The sequence below is a fragment of the Numenius arquata genome, chromosome 3 (genome assembly GCF_964106895.1).
Source record: "Numenius arquata chromosome 3, bNumArq3.hap1.1, whole genome shotgun sequence".
In the NCBI taxonomy this organism is placed as follows: Eukaryota; Metazoa; Chordata; class Aves; order Charadriiformes; family Scolopacidae; genus Numenius; species Numenius arquata.
The window spans coordinates 24727788-24743971 of NC_133578.1; the positions used below are offsets into that span (position 1 = coordinate 24727788).

Here is a 16184-nt window from a genome sequence, read left to right on the forward strand (position 1 = left end):
TATCAGCCCTAAGAAGGGAATTGTTTTACCATGGGTAACCTTTTTCCTCTTTTTGCTCCAAACATACTTGTTTTAATACATTATTTGATTTCACTCCTGCCTAAGAATTTGAGTGCTTTCACTGCAGATGCAGGTCTTTCCAGTTCTGGGCCAAGTATGTAGCTTTTCTAAAACTCATATTATGCTGTGAATTCTGAAAATAACTCAGAGATTTTTAAAAGCATTTTGAAAACACATTCCAACAAGTTTTTTTTAGAACAGCAGCAATCCTCCAAGAATCACCCAGGAAAGTATCTCTTTCCTCCAGCAGCACTCCCTCTTCCAGTCTGACTCACAGGTCTTGTCCTTTATTCCCCGTTCTCATCTATCATCCCAAAGGGACAGCACACCATTCCTAAACTCAGAGCCCCCCTTTCCATACCTGGGATGACACAGCACACTTAATCACGCAGCTCAAACTCTGCGTGTGGCAGCCCAGAAAAAATACTTCCAAGCAAATTAACATAAGCACGATACCTGATGCAGTTAAAAAAAATTTCTGAAGAGTGTTTACGATATAAAATATTAATCATGCAATATAAATATAGAATAAAAGCACTTAGTTTTTTCAAATATATAATAACCAGCTGTACAATTTTCAACTACCACAGAATTTCCTGGTAGCAAATTCCAGAAATCAAGAGGACTTCGTTCTAAATTTGAGCATATCGATAATACCTATTTTGAAACTATCATCTTGGGTTTCTGTAGTCTTGGATTCAGTAGCATGTTAACCTCTAGTCTACAAATCAAGAGTAAAGGGAAAAGATGTTCGGGTTTTTCTTGCATAACATAGAAGGGGGTAGGAATTACACATCCGCTCTATTGTCATACCGGTGTTTCAGTCGTTGATGTTGCAGGTTGTTGTAGTGACTGTGGTCGTGGTTCCTCTGACTGAGTCCTAACCAACCCACTTGGATGTCCCTTGGCAGTATCTCCATTTGTTACCTGAGGGTGCTGCTGGGTCAAGGCGGCTTTCAATCTCTGAAAGCAGAAAAAAAAAAGCAGAAAAAAGAGGAATATTCTATCATGCTAACTTGAGGAGTTATTATTTATATTAACAGTTGTTTCCATTTTGGAAACAGGAACTCCAACTCTAAAATAGCTTTTTATTTTTATAGTCTTTATCTATTTATCTAGGCATATACCTACTAATAGGTGACAATTTCTTTTAAGCATGACAATAATAATGAGGGTGGTCATAGGGTGGTCAGAAAGAGAAGGATGGTGAACTGTATGGAGAAGGAAACAGAAAGCCTCCTTCGTGATGAACTGTGCCCACAAAGAGATGACTGAAAGGCCATTAACAAATGGTTGCTGAGGCTGGTAGTACACAAGGTACAGATCAGAAAGATAACAATCACACATGAGGGAAAACAGGCAAAGAACAGAACACAAACTTCTTTCTGTTTTAAAAATTATGGTGATTTCTATCCATTTTTAAGTAGTTTGTTATGACTACTTTTTCATGGTCTTTACAAATACTTACCTCTACAATCCTTCCTATGAGTAATTATCAAATAAAAGCCAAGGTCTTTGCTGAAACATCTAAGTAATGCACAAAATAATATCAAGCTTCAAATTATATGTAAAGATTAGCTTTTATTTATACAGAAATATGCAAGGTAACTGCTACGGCATGCTATTTTACATTAAAAAAATTGCTGAAAGGTTTGAAGTTCTTTATTGTACACAGCCAACTACAAAGAAGAGTAACTTCAAAGTTCAGATATACATAATACATTCAAGAGTTACTGACAACTTGATAGAGGATTTTATTGATTTTATTGACTACCTCTTGAAAATTATTTCACTCAACTTCTGGTGAAATCTATTAAAATTGTAACAGGTAGCATACTCTATTTACAACAAATTCTTAATCTTAAGTGATAAAGTGATAAACACTACATTTCAATAGATACAACTGCTCATAATTCCAGATCCTTTCTTAAAATTTCATTAATATTATATAATATACCATGAAATTTTCAGTTTTACTGAAGAATTTACCTTACTAGAAAATAGTATTAAAGAATGTTTTTCTAGAGTGCTGGATTTTTAAAAAGTCCAATACAAGTTTAAGAACAGACTAATGACTTAATATATGAGTTTATAAAAGCTCTGATAACTTGTATTATATTTTGGAATATGAACAAAGTATTGCCCAAGTACGAATATTAATAGAATGTCTTAAAAATGCTGAAGCTAGGCTGTATTTGGCCAGCTCAAAATAAGCAGAAGACTTTGCACCTATTTATGCAGATATTATCTATAAACTGTAGTATCCAACGTCTCTCAACAATTAAGTCATTGGAATATTGCGACAGCTCTCTCCTACCTTTCCTGGATCCTATTCTACAGTTAAAATAACAGATTGCAAATTACCTCCATCAGAACTGCAAAAAACCTTCAGGTCTGCAACATGGCAAGTTATATCAACTATGAAATCCATATATTTGGCTGTAGCATCTAACCACCACCAGTAGATACCCCATTTGAAGACTACAAAGAGAAATGAGAAACTCCAACATTCCTCTGCTGGCTTGCTATTAAGGAATCTTTAGCCAGTGACTTCTGTAGTAAAAGTCTTTCCTGCAGTGACTGCTCCAGATTGAATTAACAGCACACATTACCCCAGATAGGGACTGTTCAAGTGTACATATAAGTTCTGTTCTCCACCTCACTTTTGTATCAACTTCATAAGTTTCCCAGAATGAAGAAGGTGCTTTCAGAAAAGTACATAAAACAAATTTACAGTAATTTCCCCGGTGTTCAGCTCTAACAACAAAAATTTAGGCTAGCTGCAGGCATTAGGGAAGGATGACACAAATTTTTAAGATAAAGTGTCCATAATTCTTAATATATGCACAGCACTCTGAAAATCCTAAGCCCTTAGGTAGCTGTTTTAACACTTCCTATACAGCACTAAAACAAAATCAAGAATGAACTTGTACCTTCCTAACTTGTCTTGGAAAAAGAAACTAACAAAAAAATTTCAGTCCCTGTCTCCAGCTAGACAAGCACAGAAAGCCCTAAATTGTCTAAGTAAAATTACAAAAACCAAACTCTATGATCTAATTACAACTGAAAGGGTGGTAAGATGATTCCCCCCCACTCTTTAAAATTCTAATCCTGGTCATTAAAAACATCACTTCCAAATCACTATTAAAAAAAAAATAAATTAAAGACAGTAGCAAGTATTTAATGTTAAGATGACAATTTTATCCAGTATCTTTTCCATAAGTTATTAACATCTGATTTTTCACAATATATTTTCATTTATTATCTGAATTACTTCATAGGTTGGATCTTGCTGTTTAGCAGGACATGGCATTGAGACAAAATGAAGATAGTAGTGACAGCACAAATTAGTTGTAACAAATGAGTTACAATGTGTCTATTTTAACTTCTGCTGAGGTTTCAAAAGGTATCCTTTCTTTTGTTTTAAGCAATCATACTAGGGGATTTTTTAAAGTTACTGTCTCAACAATTACACAGCCAAGACATAGCAACTTGCCATATACTCCTCTTCCACTGCCATGGGAAGTAAAAATGATTAGATTTCATCCAACTCAAGTGTGTGAGTATGTCAGTTCAGTGATAACAAGCTAACTTCTTCTTTTCATGGCAGCGGACCATAGCATTTATATGGTAAGGACGCGTATGGGCAGAGTGTCTGATCTACTCTGCTCATGATTGCATGAGCAAATCTTGATGTAAGTATCCTCCACAAAAATAGTCCAAAACAACAGTCTGTGAACTCCTAGATAGGCTTTGTAGTGTTTGCCTAAAGTTGGTTACTTAAAGAAAAAGTTTCACTAGCATAACTTAGTGAAAGACAGTCCAAGTTCAGAAGATCTGGGAGACGAACAAAACTAATTAGGGTTTGGGGGCTTTTTGTTGCTTTTGTTTGGTTGGTTTTTGCGCACGTAAGGCAAGTAATTATTATTGTCTAGCTCCATTCTTTCTACTTCTGCATTTCTGTGTTAAAGAAACATTTGCAAAGTTATCTTAAAAAGAAAGGAAGTTAATTCTATTAAATTTGTATATTTTACATTTGAGAATGGCAGTAGAAAGTGAAGGAAATAATACAATATTATGTATACATTATAAAAGATCTATCATGAAGCACAACGGATGTGCAGAGTAGGACCTAACTTTCCCTACTGTAATGCTAATATTTAAACAATGTAATTTTGTAAATTTGTAAGTAAACCCCTTCTGAAAATTACATTGTTAAATGTAATGTACTATGGAAACAGAAATAGACAAGAATTATTTTTTGTCCTGGTTTAAGGTAGTTTTGTATTAAGTTTAAAAGTTGAAATTCAAATAGTTATGATTAAAGTTATCCACAAATACAGAAATATTGTGAAAGTCTGAGGAATGTCTACAGATTTTCACAAGGAGATTTCCAGCTCATATTTAGAAGGTTTCATATTTTAGAAGCTAATTCTGGAGTAAAATATTATATGGATGTTGTCCTTCCTGTGAGTAGGGAGATAGTTACCGCAAATACAATGAGAATCTCTGTTTTAAAATCAAGTATGTTGAAAAAAAGATTAGAAAAAAATGTATATAAGCATTACTATGTGGGAAAACCTAATGACAACCAAGGTTTGTTTGGTATTATTTTGTTATTAGAGGCAAACTAAAATTGGTATTTTCAACTCGCGTAATAGCTTTTAAAGTCTTTATTAGCAAGGTTTTATTGTTCATGTATATCCTTGAAAACAAATCCTCACCGCATCTGTCAAAATTTTGTAGAACTAGATCATTCCATCAAGCGCTCACAGAAACAAGATAATATTCTCCAGAAACAATTTGTGAAAAACCTCAGATCCATATTTCATATCTGCCACAAAAGCTCATCAGAGTAATAACCCTCCTCCTCCTGGGTGTTATCCTACCATCTGCTGCTCTATTACTTATCTTTATTTTGCAACTAATTAACAGCATAATCTTCTAAATTCAGCAAGTTAATTATCATTATTGTGGTCTTTGCAGCATCATCAGTCCTTATGAAGTCTTGTCTCTCCACCCCCAGAGAACATATGAAAATGAAGTAGGTTGTGAGAGGGTCTGTTTCTTTAGAGTAGGCTCATTAGGTGTTTGCTGATTAGCTCGGCATGCAGAGAGACAGGTCAGAAGAATTCTGCTGAACACGAGGTCCCATGCCGGGCTCCAGCAAGTTAATGTCGGTTTCTTAACATTTGCCAAGCTGCCCTCTGTCACTTCTCAGTAGACACCTCCTGCGGAAAGCCTACTGGTTGCCCACTGTGTGCAAGGTATTTCTCAGATTGTGACAAAAGGTTTTATATGGATAGGAGGAGACAGAGGAAGACATTCAGTGTTAAAAGCAATTTTTAAGTTCTTTGGAAACTTATGCAATCTATGCTGAAGGGTATGAACTTTAAGTTTGCATCCACAAGCTGTACACTCAAAAAAAAAAGATGTTTTACAACTAGGAATAATGCATGACTCACATTTCATATACAGAAAGCATATAATTACGTATCTTATCACAAGAAGATCAGAAGCAATTTTGTAATATTTAGAATCATGCATCCTGATCTTTGTGAGGAATTTTTTTTTTTTTTTTTTTTTTTTTAAGCACAGTGTCCTGGTTTTGGTTGGGACAGAGTTAATTTTCTTACTAGCAGCTGGCATAAGTACTATGTTTTCAATTTAGGATAAGAATAATGTTGATAAGATACTAATATTTTAGTTGTTGCTAAGCAGTCAAGGACTTTTCAGCTTCTACTGGTCTGCCAACAAGAAGGCAGGGGGACACCCAAGAATTTGGGAGGGGACACAGCTACAGCTGGAACAGCTGACCCCAACTGACCAAAGGGATATTCCATGACATATGACATCATGCTCAGCGTATAAAGCTGAGCAAGAAGGAGGAAGTGGAGACTTCTGGAGTTATGGCGTTTGTCTTCTCAAATAAATGTGATGGAGCCCTGCTGTCCTGGGGACGGCTGAACACCTGCCTGCCGAAGGGAAGCAATGAATGAATCCCTTGTTTTGCTTTGCTTGTGTGGCTTTGGCTTTACTTATTAAACTGTCTTTATCTCAATTTGATTTTTCTCACTTTTACCCTTCTGATTTTCTCCCCCATCCCACTGGGTGGGGGTATGAGCAAGTGGCTGTGTGGTGCTTAGTTGCCAGCTGAGGTTAAACCACAACACACAGCTACTGCATCCACTTCTAAGCCTCTAAAATATCACAAAACTGACTTATGCATTTGATTTTACTTAAGTATGCGGAAGTTGGTTTCTTGAGCATAACAACAAATATGGAGTTGCAGCAGAAAAACCGACAATTTATATTAAATGTGCCACAGAAATCTGAAACTCATTTTCACTCATTGAATGTCATTCTTGATACAAAAATATTTTCAAAAGAATAACAGTAAAAGACAGCTTGTGTCTGAATAAAATCTCTAGTCATATTTCACTTCAGCTCTACTAGTAACAGGAAAAAAAGGATCCAAGAATGTTCAAAAGTATAGGAACAGTGTCTTTCACAGGTCATGTTCACTCCAATAACTTCAATATTGGACAATACAATTAAAATGTAATCTAATTTCACGTAACTATCCCAGAGCACTAAAACACAAAGCACTGTATGTTTCAGTGCTGAAGCAGACACTTAAGATTGTGCTTAACACACAGTGGAAGACCACTAAATTTCACCTGTTTCAGTCAAGACCCTCCTGCAATAAAGTCACCAATCCTAAGTATCTGGCTCACTGCATAGATTTTTTTTTTTTTTAATTTTTACATCTTTTTTTCTCCTCCCAGTCATTATTTCTTGCAGTTGGTATATATTTTTCTATCTGATATTTCAGTCAGTGAACCTGTTCTCACATCCAACTGTTGCTCCATGGAATTCATGTGATCATTTAGTGTCAAACAACTTTAATGGTAATGAGAGAAAAGAGCAAAGGAGAAGCAGAGTTCTTAAGGTAACATCTCAGTAACGTGCTGCATGTGAATAACCAAAACTGCCGTACTGAAGGAGCCTGATGCTTCAGAAATCAAATACAGAAATGAATACACAGCTCTCATTATTATGCATTAAGTTTGGATGCTCTAATCTAAAAACACTTTCAAAGGTCATAACAGAGCCCATTTATGAACTGAAAAAAAGTCTCCCAAAGCTGTCCATAGTGGGCAAAAAATACACAGCAAGTATATTAGTTCCCTTATCTTTACAGGGTTTTAAGACTGCTAGGGTAGCTGAAGAAAAAATTTAATTGTGCTATAGGAAGGCATCCTATGCTCATTACCAAAGATGTCTTCTCCCAGTTATTTTAAGCTTTAGCTCTTAAAAATCAAAGTGTCAGTTTGTTTGACTAAAGTTCATCCGTGATTTTATATAAAGAAATATATGATGCTCTAGGTACAATTTGTTATATGCAACTCATAAGGAAACAACAGCTATTCATCAAAATAGAAAAGTACGTTGTTTTCACATGAATAAAAATATAAAAATTAAGTTCTGCAAATTTGGTATTTAAATAATTAAACTCCATACCATTAGGAAATAATGCACTATAAGCCAAAAGGAAGCCTGCCTTTTGAAAACAGGTAAGAAAAATGAATGATTGAGATGAGGAATGACATCAGAGCACAAAGTGCTTTTCTTATTACAAAACTCTAAAATACACCAGTAGTTCCTTAAAATGTCACGCAAGAAATTAACTGCAGAAATGGCCTTGGAAAAGAAAGGCACAAAGCACTGACGAAGGGAAGTGCCTGGTTCCTGCCAGGTATTTCATCCAAAACACAAGGAGTTGTGCCTTCTACACAGGACAAAGTTGTCCTTTGTATTTGGTAACAATTTGGGGATATTGCATTTTGAAGTGACAAAGCTACTGCAAACGATTCTTCAAGAATTTTATTCAAGCTCTGCAGTAGTTAGATCTGCATCAATTAAGAATACCTTGAAATATTATTGTCACACATGACAGCTGAAAGCGCAGAATACCATATTAGGAAAGTATGGTCTTTGACTAAAAGCAAGATTCAAACAATGATGGCCAAAAGCATACATGACCAAACCCTTTGGAGAAACAAACAAAAAAAAAACATGTTAACTTTCCAAATTTTGCATCCCATCCACTACCAAATTTACTTCAATATCTGAGGAACAGTTGCAATGTTAGGAAACTATTTGAGCATTTTTTTTACATTTCCTACATATTCTACTTTTACATTTTATAATGCAATATGAAAAAAATCCACGAGACTGCAAGGGCTGGCTATAAAGAACAACAAAATTCTCCAAATAATAAATAACAAATAAAATAAAGCAACAGTCAAGAACTCTAAAGACCTCTAAGTATCCTGATTCTTGGGCCTTGATTGTTGAGAAGGGAACAACACAGCTTTGCCCCCTCATCCAGCTTTCTGCCCCAAAGACAGTAAGAATACTGGGCTGGCATACTTCACCCCAACATGAAGCAGAACCATGGCTATGGCAGGCAAAAGGACACAGGAAGCATTCCCAGTGTTCTACTAACTTAAACATACCAATAAATCCACAAATCCACAAATTGCAGTATATTGTTAATAGATGAAATATACTGTAATGAAATATACACTGTTCACTTCTAATCTGTAATACTGAAATTTAATATTTCAACTTTAAATGTGAACTATTAATGAAGTAAAAAGCAAACAAATAGCTGTAAAACTAAATATTAAGTCTTCTGTTGACTTAACAAGGAACACACATGAAAAATAAACCTGATTACACAGAAGCAAAATTATTTTCAAGAGATACATGAAAAAAAGGATTTGGCATCACAAAGACTTAAATTTTAAAAATTAAATGGAACTTTACAGTTAATAAACCATCACGTATTTGCCAACAATGCATCACATAGCATAGTGAGCTAGTCTTCCTCTTGGAAGCTTTTCTACATAAACATGAAGTTTCTCATTAAATTGCTTTTATTTTAAGAGTGATAAGAAATAAAGTTTTTTATTTTTGTGAATAGGCACTATATAAAAGTAAATGAGCATCAGAAATATACATAATTCTGATATGCTTGCATTCTGCTCATGCTCTATATTAAGCGACAAGGAAGGAAAAAATACTGCAAATACCCTTTTTACAGTCTCACTTAAGAAAAAAGATAAGCAATCACTGAAGTGCATATATTAGCTAAATTCTAACGAGAAGCCTAATGAGACTGTTAAATTTTAAGTCTAATGATCTTTGTTTTTCTTCGCATCTGAGTGACTGCTTGTTCCAACATGAGATCAAAGTTTCCACTACATAAATGTATTTCTTTCCCCCCTTTAAAGCTTTGTAAAAGCCAATCACTCAGCAATATACTTAATAGTGTGCCCACTATACTGGAATACCATTACTGCAGACAGCAGAATAATTGTTATTCCCAGACTCACTGTTTTTCATATTGTGGTTTGAGAAGAGCAAATGGATAAGGAAAGAAAGCCCACAGGTTTAGGTCAAGAGAAACGAGATATCAAAGGATGTTACGGGCATCCTCCCACTTATCAATATTGATGGACAAAAATATACATTTTATCTACCAGGTGTTCTTGATTCTTTTTTAGCACAAAGTAAGAGTCAGAAGAGGAACACCACAAGACAGGTACTGTTTACAGAAGAATCTGTAAATACGTACATGAGTTAATTATTGTTTAATAATAGACTTCCCATTATTTTAGAACAGTTGGAACAAACAAACAAGACAGCAAAAACAGAGAAGGAACTACCTAATGTTGCAGAAAATTTTTCAAGAAATTGATGACTGATTCAGACTACAACTATAATTGGATCACTAATATTTAAAAAAAAAAAAAGAACAAAACCAAACCTAAAATAAACTTTTTCTGCTTGTTTTACTCATGTTTTTCCCAAGTAATCCCCAAGTCCTCTGAAGCAACAGAAACAACCTCCACACAAAACAATTTCTTAAGTATGTCAGTTACATGCATCTAATTGCACGCCTCTTGCCAAACGGGCCATACTCAGTTGAGATTCTGAAAACATTGTTTAAAAAAAAAAATATTTCTCTAGTTTTTTTAAGAAATATCATATCCTTTGGGAGGAAACACATTTTGCTTCTCTGAAGGTGATGTTTGCTGTTAACATGCCAATAATCTTGTCTTTCTTCCAACTAACATTTCCTATCCTCCAATACAAAGACCAAGGAGTTTAGTTAAAAGTCTAGTTCATTTAGAAGAATGATTCAAAATAAGATAAAAATTACCATTAACAACAGAACTAACATAGGCTGCAATTTGAAATAACTGTAAAATAAATGCACCTGTTATTTTTCTGTTTTTATTAAATTTGTAGTTGAAGAATTTAGACTAACAAAAGAAAACTAAAGCTGTTTTAAAAAGCAATAGAATTTAATTAATTTCTCAAGTTATTCTTCTTGAGGAATAATGGAGTTTTTCACTTACCAATTTAGCCTCAGACTGCACTGGCTGTGGGGAGGAAGGCCCTGGGATTCCTGGGATACTAGGCACCATGGTGACAGGTCTAACAAGCTGACCAGATAAAGTATAAAAATGAAGAAAACCTGAGTATGTTATCATAATAGAGAGCATATGACAGCACTACCCTCTGAAGCCAAAACAGCTATCAAGCTGCTTAAAGCTAAGTTCTATGCTGCACTTATGCACATCTGCTCCACTTTCAAATTAATATAGCATCATGCTTACTTACTGGAACTGCAGCAGGGACATGCACATTAGAATTTGTGATAGATGCAGGAATAGCAACAGGCATGGTTTGTCCATTAGGAAGATGTAACAGCAGAGGAAAAGGACCTGGAACTGGACTGAAAAAGGAATGAACTATATAAAAGAAAACTTATCCAGAAAAGAGAACAAGTTTACACATTATTTTAAATTTGGATTGTTTACAGTTGTAATGTAATATTTATTTGCAATCAAAAATATGAACTTAGTGATGTGGAGAACATGGAATTATATTTCACGTGTAGTGAAAGTTGTATGTTTCATATGTAGTAAAGCACCACATTACACCAAAGCATCTCAAACTTGTACATTAACTGCAGAAACAGTAACTGAAAGTAAACAAAACAAAAAATTTTCAAATTCTGTAAGAAAACATTTTACTAAGATTTATGTAACTTACACTATTGGTCTGTTAGAGGATGGAGCCTGGGTAATAACAGTACTAGACGTTGGCGATGGTATTGCCTGCTGAATAATAACACTTGAGTCAGAACTCGTAAGCAGTACATTAGGAACCTGTAGCGATGCTGGACGAACTATTGTTGATGTAGGCTGTGCGGTCTGCTGCAGTGACACTTCCTGAGGAAAAACAAAGATTAATCAGTTTATAACATACAAGTATAGGCCATTAACTCCAACCATTAAGTGAACACAGTTTGATGGAACAAATCAGAATTTTTATAAGATTATGCAAGTAGAATCAGTAATACAATTAAAAAGATCAAAGAAAAACCCCTTTGGATGATTCATTTAAACCAAAGTGAAATTGTTCCAATGACAGTGATTTTAGTTTTACGACAAACCCTGGCTCAATATATGCTAAGGCTACTATTACTTATAATTCAGGTCTGATCGGGTATTAAGGTTTTTTGGTTTTTTTGCCATGAAACACATGACACTATCAACACTATCATGTCTACCCACACTTGGAATAACGAAAACATTTTATGGTGTCCTTAAGTACATTTCAGTTTCAGTCCGTTGTTATAGACTTAAACAAGAGAGTTTTATGGTTCAGTAAAACAGAAAAAACCTGTCTCTTTTTAAGCCTTTACCCCTTACCCATGTACTTCTTAACTAGAGTGGTACTAAGTTAAAAATACTCTGAGTGTTACATTCATACCTTTGCAAAATATACGCATATACTAATGCGGAAGAAATTATTTGAGCACAGAAATTAAATTTCCTTAGTTGCAAGTAAATAGTAGACAGAATTGACTATAGTTCTTAGCTTAGCAATCAGGTAAAGTACATTATCAATTAGTACCTGCTTTGCTGTTTCTGAAAACCTAGAAATGCCTTCCTGTAACCAGTGTCTTCCCTCTCAGGAAACCCTCGATATTGTCAGACTTCAGATTAACCTTCAGACAGGATTTTTCCAAGTTATTTATTCTTTTGACACTAGCTACTGCAATCAAAGGCACATAAAACTACATCTTAAGACCAGCAGACTTTAGCTGCTCCACTGTTAAACTGTCAAAGCGAACATCTCATACCTGTGTCATACAGGCTCTGAATTAAGCTTAAATTTTTAAAATTCATCCAAAAAGCTTTAAGTAGTAAGGTCTTACAGATTGTTTTTCTTATACATCCAATGCAAAATGTTTGCGTTCCTCTGAGCACTTCATAGAACCATAGGTGGGCTTTAAGAAAGGATGAAATTTTCTCCCTTCAAGAGCTCAGAGGCCAAATTTGTCATCAAGGTTTCGTTAGTTCGTTCAGGCTTTTCCCCAAAGGGCCTAAAAGACTGTTTACAGTGAATGAGAGTTTTTAGAGAATAACAGTGAGCTGTGTTGAGGAAAGCAAGAATTTTTTCTTTAGTATCAATCTGGTGTATTTATAAGTGTTGCAATATTTGAACACAGTACCTAGAATTACAGATAAGCATTCAGTCAAAAGAAGAAAACAACCAGTATGGAATTGCAGAAACAGAAAAAAAATTGGGAAAAGTTGACTAATGCATATTCTTAGGACAGGATTAAACACTCCTTTGCAAATGAGGAATTTGGTATAACAGCTATACAGATGTTATTCAGTGAGAAGAGCCCCAGGGAAAACAAAGAACACCGAATTCCTTGACTATGTGAAATTAGAGGAAGGCATAAGGGGAGAATACTTGCACTGATAATCTTTCAGCAGTGGTCAATTCAGAAATTAATATTGTGTCACTCTTCACTGGTTTCAGCTTCACTCTTTCCTGCCTGCTATTTGCCACTTTTACGTGTCTCATTACTGTGAGCAAGGAGCCACTACAAAGTCCATTCCCATAGCAGGGATCTGACACAGGAACACCTATGTTTGCCCCTAAGAGCCAACAGAGGTGTAAACTCATTTTCTTCTTGTTCCTCCTTTTACCTGAAACATTTTCATACATGGCAACAGATATATATAGAAGTATATGTCTAACTATAAATTTAGATGTATGAACATCACAGAATAAATAGCCATGGCAAAGTAATTCTAATTTGCATAAAAAGGGGCAAAAAGATAGCTGGCTAACAGCAGCCACAGACCCATATACATATAGCTTTAGTACAAAAATCTAAACTAACCAGATATTCACACTTTCTCAACAACAACACCATAAGAGCCCCTCCTGTATGGGTTTGCATCAGTGGCTTCTCTAAGTACCTGTGTGTGTGGATGCAGAAACAGGTACCACAATACAGAACACCGAGAAGTGCTGAGAGGCTGTGTGAAAGTCTCCCAAGAATGAATAAGCCCCAGAGAAAACCATCCCTGTTGAATTTGCAACAGTTCATAAACTCAGAATGCCAGCTGAATCTCTATGTTAGCATGAACATGCTGTACAATTCAAACAACATCCAAAACCACAGTGGCTACTATACACAAACAAAGACTACAGGATTATATATACACTTGATGAAAGAATGTATCGCTTGAAGGACTTTCATAGAAGGGCTGGCATTGGAAGCAACCTTTAAAGATCACCTAAGTCCAACTCTTTTGCCATGGACAGGGACATCTTTTAGTAGATCACATTGCTCAGTGCCCCATCCAACCTGACCTGAAACACTTTCTGAACACCTACCTAAAAGCCACTGGCATGTCAGTGCAACCTTCCACCTTTGAGCAGCTGGGATTGGCCTCCCAACTGCTGCTGCAACCATGTAGGAGTAAGTTATGGCATTCTGTGAATACTTATCGGCTGTTAATAACAGAAGCTTAATTAATGGATGTTCTAATAAACACTGACTGTAAAACTGGGTTTCCCCTGGCTTGATTGCCTTTTTCCTAGTAGGGTATTTGCAACATTTAGACAAAGTGCTCTTATGGAAACCAGGTTTCAGCAATGGTCAGAATATTAATGTATAAAACTGAAATAAATCTATAAAATTCTGAAAACAGAAACCTCACATGCATACAGTTATTTCTGTGTGTTATTAAAGACAGCATTTGTGCTTTGTTTAAAAGATCAGAAACAATCCTCAACCGTTAAAGGAATAACACATTTACTGACGAGTGTGTTTATACAGTTGAAAACAAAGTATTTTCAACTTCCTCTTCACTTCTGACACTAACTTGCTCTATATTACACTGAAAAATACATGCATATGCTAGTTACTGCAACAATGTGGCAATAACACAAGCTGGGGATTTAAGAACTATGTATCTAAGGAAACTGACATTTTATTGGCATATAAAAACAAAACCATAGGCACAGCAGTCTGATAGCAGATACTAATTGGTCAAAGCATTGAACTAATGACGTATAAATTTTGTCTGAAATAAAATAGTTTGTAAATATATTCTGCTAAAGAACAAGAAAGAGAGAGATGAATTTGCAATCATGAGATTAAGTCAAAGCGATCTTACCTTTACCCATCTTTACAAGAAGGAAGTTTAAGCCTATTCAAAGATATTCATGACTTAATGAAATGACCTCTCCAACTCTTTTATTCTTGAAACTAAAAACTGGTGATATGGAAAATATTTTACAGGAGATGACAGTTACTTTATTTAAAAAAGATTTTTAAAAAAAGTGTTTTCAGAGATGCTTATTTGCAAGTATTTTGTACCTAAAAGCAAGTATCATGCAATAATTTCCTAGTGTTATCAATGAATACACAGAAATCTTTATACAAAATAGGTACACGGCCAGAACTAGTACTGTCATTGACTATTACTGTAAGAAAACAATTTGTTTTAAATTAAGGTAGGCAATTAGCTATTTAACAACTAAGCAACTTGTGAAACTGTTGAGGTTCACTCTGCAAAATACTGTTAATAAGCAAGTAGAATGAATCTGAAAGCTCTCAAAGAATAAATTAGGTTTCATTTGCTTATTATTTTTAGGCTAAAAGGCTTTACATACTTCTAATGATACCTTAGTCTATTCAAAGTAGAATATCAACTCTTATTGAAGTCTAATAGAACTCAAGGAATTCTTGGAAAACTAGGAAAAGAATTAAGCATAATTTTTTTAAAGACTCTCTAAGAAACTCCTTTGACAACTACAAAATTAGGGAAATTAGAACTGTCTTGCACATACATTAACAGGCTGTAATCATTTAAGGCTACTAAAATATATACAGCCAATGAAATGGTTACAGTGGCATATATATTTTAAAACCAGCTATGCCCTCAAAAAAACAAAACCACTATCCCTCCTTCAATACATCTATAGAAGGAGAATATAAAAATCTAACTGAGAAAACAGCAACACTCTGCTCACATTTCTCAACTTCTGCAGGCCACACTCAGCAGCAGCACACTCCAAGCAGCACCCTCATCCTTGCTCAGCTTGTCTCTACAATCAAACATCAGAACAGCATTGAGCAGCAGCAGCTTTTCACTTCAGCACTGTTACAGTGACAACACTGAAATCACATCATGAATGAGGCAAGTTTTTAAGTACTGCCAAGCATTGAGATATAATTTTCACTTGTAATGATGCTAATGAGATACTGAACCACTACTGTATAAAGATATTAATATTATCTCCTGCCAAAATTACAGTACTTAGAGTTAAGTATCCACAGAGAAAAAACAAACTAAACTCTGAAATAAAGAAGAAATGAAATAAAGACAACTTAAGATTTGGACTATGATTTGCTTAATCTAAGCAGCTCTTTACATGTATTCCTTTAAACTATTTTTGACAACATGATTGCCTTGATTACTTATGATTACTCACTCTTGCTAACTAATAAAACTCAGTGAAGCTTTGTAAAGACACATCTGAATTGAAACTCTCTTAAGTTTGTCACACACTTAAGGCTATTCTCACACTGGTGCCTGTTGGCAGGAAAAGAGAAGGGGTGCAAGATGAAAACAGGGAGGTTCAGACTGGATCCAAAGCAAAACACTTTCACCACAAGGACAGCCTGGCACTGGGACAGGTTGCACTGAGAGGCTGTGCAACCTCCC

The 16184-nt window shown here is 35.1% G+C and overlaps 1 protein-coding gene across 3 annotated transcripts in view; it reads right to left on the reverse strand.

Annotated features, from left to right (window-relative positions):
• Positions 1-16184, reverse strand: part of ATF2 (activating transcription factor 2) — a 50292-nt gene that overhangs the window by 16054 nt on the left and 18054 nt on the right. For 2 of the 3 annotated variants that reach the window (XM_074144779.1, XM_074144782.1), the window contains 4 exons: positions 11194-11372; positions 10759-10873; positions 10494-10580; positions 874-1023 (listed from right to left, as the gene is read on the reverse strand). In XM_074144779.1, coding sequence (XP_074000880.1) covers positions 874-1023; positions 10494-10580; positions 10759-10873; positions 11194-11372 — 531 coding nt within the window. The remainder of the gene's footprint in view (positions 1-873; positions 1024-10493; positions 10581-10758; positions 10874-11193; positions 11373-16184) is intronic. The other variant, XM_074144781.1, reaches the window with a different exon arrangement.